The sequence below is a fragment of the Henckelia pumila genome, chromosome 1, assembly GCF_033568475.1.
Source record: "Henckelia pumila isolate YLH828 chromosome 1, ASM3356847v2, whole genome shotgun sequence".
Taxonomy (NCBI): Eukaryota; Viridiplantae; Streptophyta; class Magnoliopsida; order Lamiales; family Gesneriaceae; genus Henckelia; species Henckelia pumila.
Genome location: NC_133120.1, coordinates 129,505,555 through 129,508,148, shown reverse-complemented (window position 1 = coordinate 129,508,148; position 2,594 = coordinate 129,505,555). Strand labels below are relative to the sequence as shown.

The 2,594-nt window shown below is 41.1% G+C and overlaps 1 protein-coding gene across 1 annotated transcript; it reads right to left on the bottom strand.

The window, feature by feature from the left end:
* Positions 1-530: 530 nt before the first annotated feature.
* On the bottom strand, positions 531-1,016 carry LOC140873987 (uncharacterized). Its single transcript, XM_073277268.1, has one exon. It carries the CDS (start codon positions 1,014-1,016, stop codon positions 531-533), a length of 486 nt encoding a protein of 161 aa, XP_073133369.1.
* Between the last annotated feature and the right edge of the window lie 1,578 nt (positions 1,017-2,594).

The window sequence follows — 2,594 nt, the reverse complement described above, 5'->3', positions numbered from 1 at the left end:
CAAGAACATATTTATACCATAAAAACCCGAATCCAACAACATCTCAAAATTAGAACTTGTTAGAATTTAATCATACTTACGTAGAAACGTAGCTCTTGTTGCAAGGATCGTAAAACCGTGCTCAAATCAAAATTTTACCGGTTGGATTTCCTTGGATCGGGGATTGAAAAGCTTGAAAAGCCTTGGCTATGGATTTCTCTCTCCCTCACGGTTCTTCTTTTGAAAATGGGTGAATGCATATCACATGCATATAATCTTAATAATTGATGCAATTAATGATTCAACCCATATTTGAAGTTTAGTCCTTGGATATTTCCAAAATTGCAATCTAGTCCCTGATTATCTCCAAACTTCAATTTCAATCCTTTAATTTCTTAAACTTGAAATTTTAATTCCAATTATCATAAATTATTTAATTAGGTATTTTTCGGGGCATTACAATTCTTCCCCTCTAATAAAATATTTCGTCCTCGAAATCTCAAGTACATCCCAATCAAATTACATTGGACTGAATTACAATGCAGTAAATCTCATACAAAAATTTCAGGGTATTTCTTTCTCGTATCCTGCTCTAATTCCCAAGTTGTTTCTTCAACACCGTGTCTGCTCCACTGTACTTTAACCAAAGGAATCGACTTATTTCTGAGCTGCTTATCTTTTCTGTCCATAATTTTTATCGGTCGTTCAAAGTAGCTCAAAGTCTCATCCAGTTCTGTTTCATCTGGTTGAAGTACATGGGAAGGATCTGGCTGATATTTCTTCAACATAGACACGTGAAATTCATCGTAAATACTCGATAGAGCAGGAGGGAGAGCTAATCTGTTTGCTAGGTCACCAATTCTTTCCAATATCTCATATGGTCCAATGTATCTTGGTGATAACTTACCTCTCTTTCCAGAACGGACTGTACCTCGGAAAGGAGATATCTTCAAGAATACACGGTCACCTTGTTCAAAACTCAGGGACCTGCGTCTGACATTAGCATACTTGGATTGTCTGTCCTGTGCTGCTCTCATTCTAGACTAAATCAATTTTACTTTATCTGACATCTCTCTGATCATATCTGTCCCAGTCACTGGTACTTCTGAAAGATCATCCCAAAAACAACGGAGATATGCATTGTAGTAGCCCGTAACCAAAATCAGTAATTAAGGAATTAATCATAATTACTTGGGTAGAGTTCGGAAGTTCCGAAGGTGAGTTCGGAAGCTCCGATCAGGATCGGAAGCTCCGATCAGGATCGGAAGCTTCGATCGATATTACGTCAGGCATGACGTGTGGCAAGATCGGAAGCTCCGATCAGGACCGAAAGCTCCGATCACCCCTATTCGGAGCCAACAAGTGATATTTTGACACGTGGCAGATCAGGATCTTCGAAAGCTCCGATGGCAGGATCGGACGTTCCGATCGAGGTTCGGACGTTCCGATCGTTGTCTATAAATAGAAGGCCGAGGCTTCACTTTCATTTGCCAATTTCGAGTTCTCCTTTCTATTCTAGTCCTTTTGGAGCTATTCTAGTCTTCTTAGGCTTGGTTCAGAGGTCGGCGAGGCATTCGGTAGTCGTAGAGGAGTTATGCCCAAGTTCTGGAGGCATCGACATCAAAGGGCTAACGACGGACGAAGGTATAGCTTTTGATTCCTATAAATATTTAGGAGTATGCAATAGTTTGGTTAAGGCTTTTAGAGCACTTTAATGATAGTAGTATCATTTGGCAGTGTAGAGCAGACTATAGGCGTGGACCTAGAGTTGGTAGAGCTTGCACTGTTTTGAGGTACGAAAGTAATGTTCGAGATATCCTGACTGAGTATGCATGTATTTTGTGACTGCATGATTTATATGCCATGATATTATGCTGCATTCATTTGCATCTTGCTGTATCTCTTTCGAGTTGTCTGTTAGTAGGGTTGTACCCTATCCTGTTAGTGGATGGATTTCCATCGATTTGGGTTCGGCGTATCCACGGTTATCTCGGTATGGGAGCCACCTCCTGAAGCGACGGCACAGCGTGCTACATACCAGGGCCCGGTCTGTCTCTGTTATCTGATCCTTGACTTCGAGTCTATAGGGAGTTCACTTTGCATGCATGTATACTCATACTCTCGTACTGAGCATTTTATGCTCACGTCTCGTACTCTGTATTTTCTGGATACCCTATTCCATGGGGCAGGTTTGCGATTGGACGAAGAGGGTGGATCCAGGAGGGGCTAGTCGGTGGTTGGCCAGCTGGAGCTTCGTCTAGGTTTTATTACTGTTGTTTGGGTTTATACAGCTATTCGATTTGGTTGTATATTTTTGGATAAATTAGAGATTCTTTTACTTGAGATTGTATATTATTTATGGTTTCCGCAGTTTTATTCTGATATCTGTTTAATTAAGTTAATTTCATGCATAAGTTCTGTTTAGTAGGTGATCCGGATAAGGGTCACTACATTTATGGTATCAGAGCATGCAAAAGAATTCTTGGGATTTAGTCTCATCATGAGGTATTTTTTGTAGATGGCAAATCAAGACGACCGGAGTTCTCATGGCAGTGTTGGTGGGCATTGGGGTGATGCCGACCGGGAGCCTCGTCGAGAACGGCGTCATCGTCATC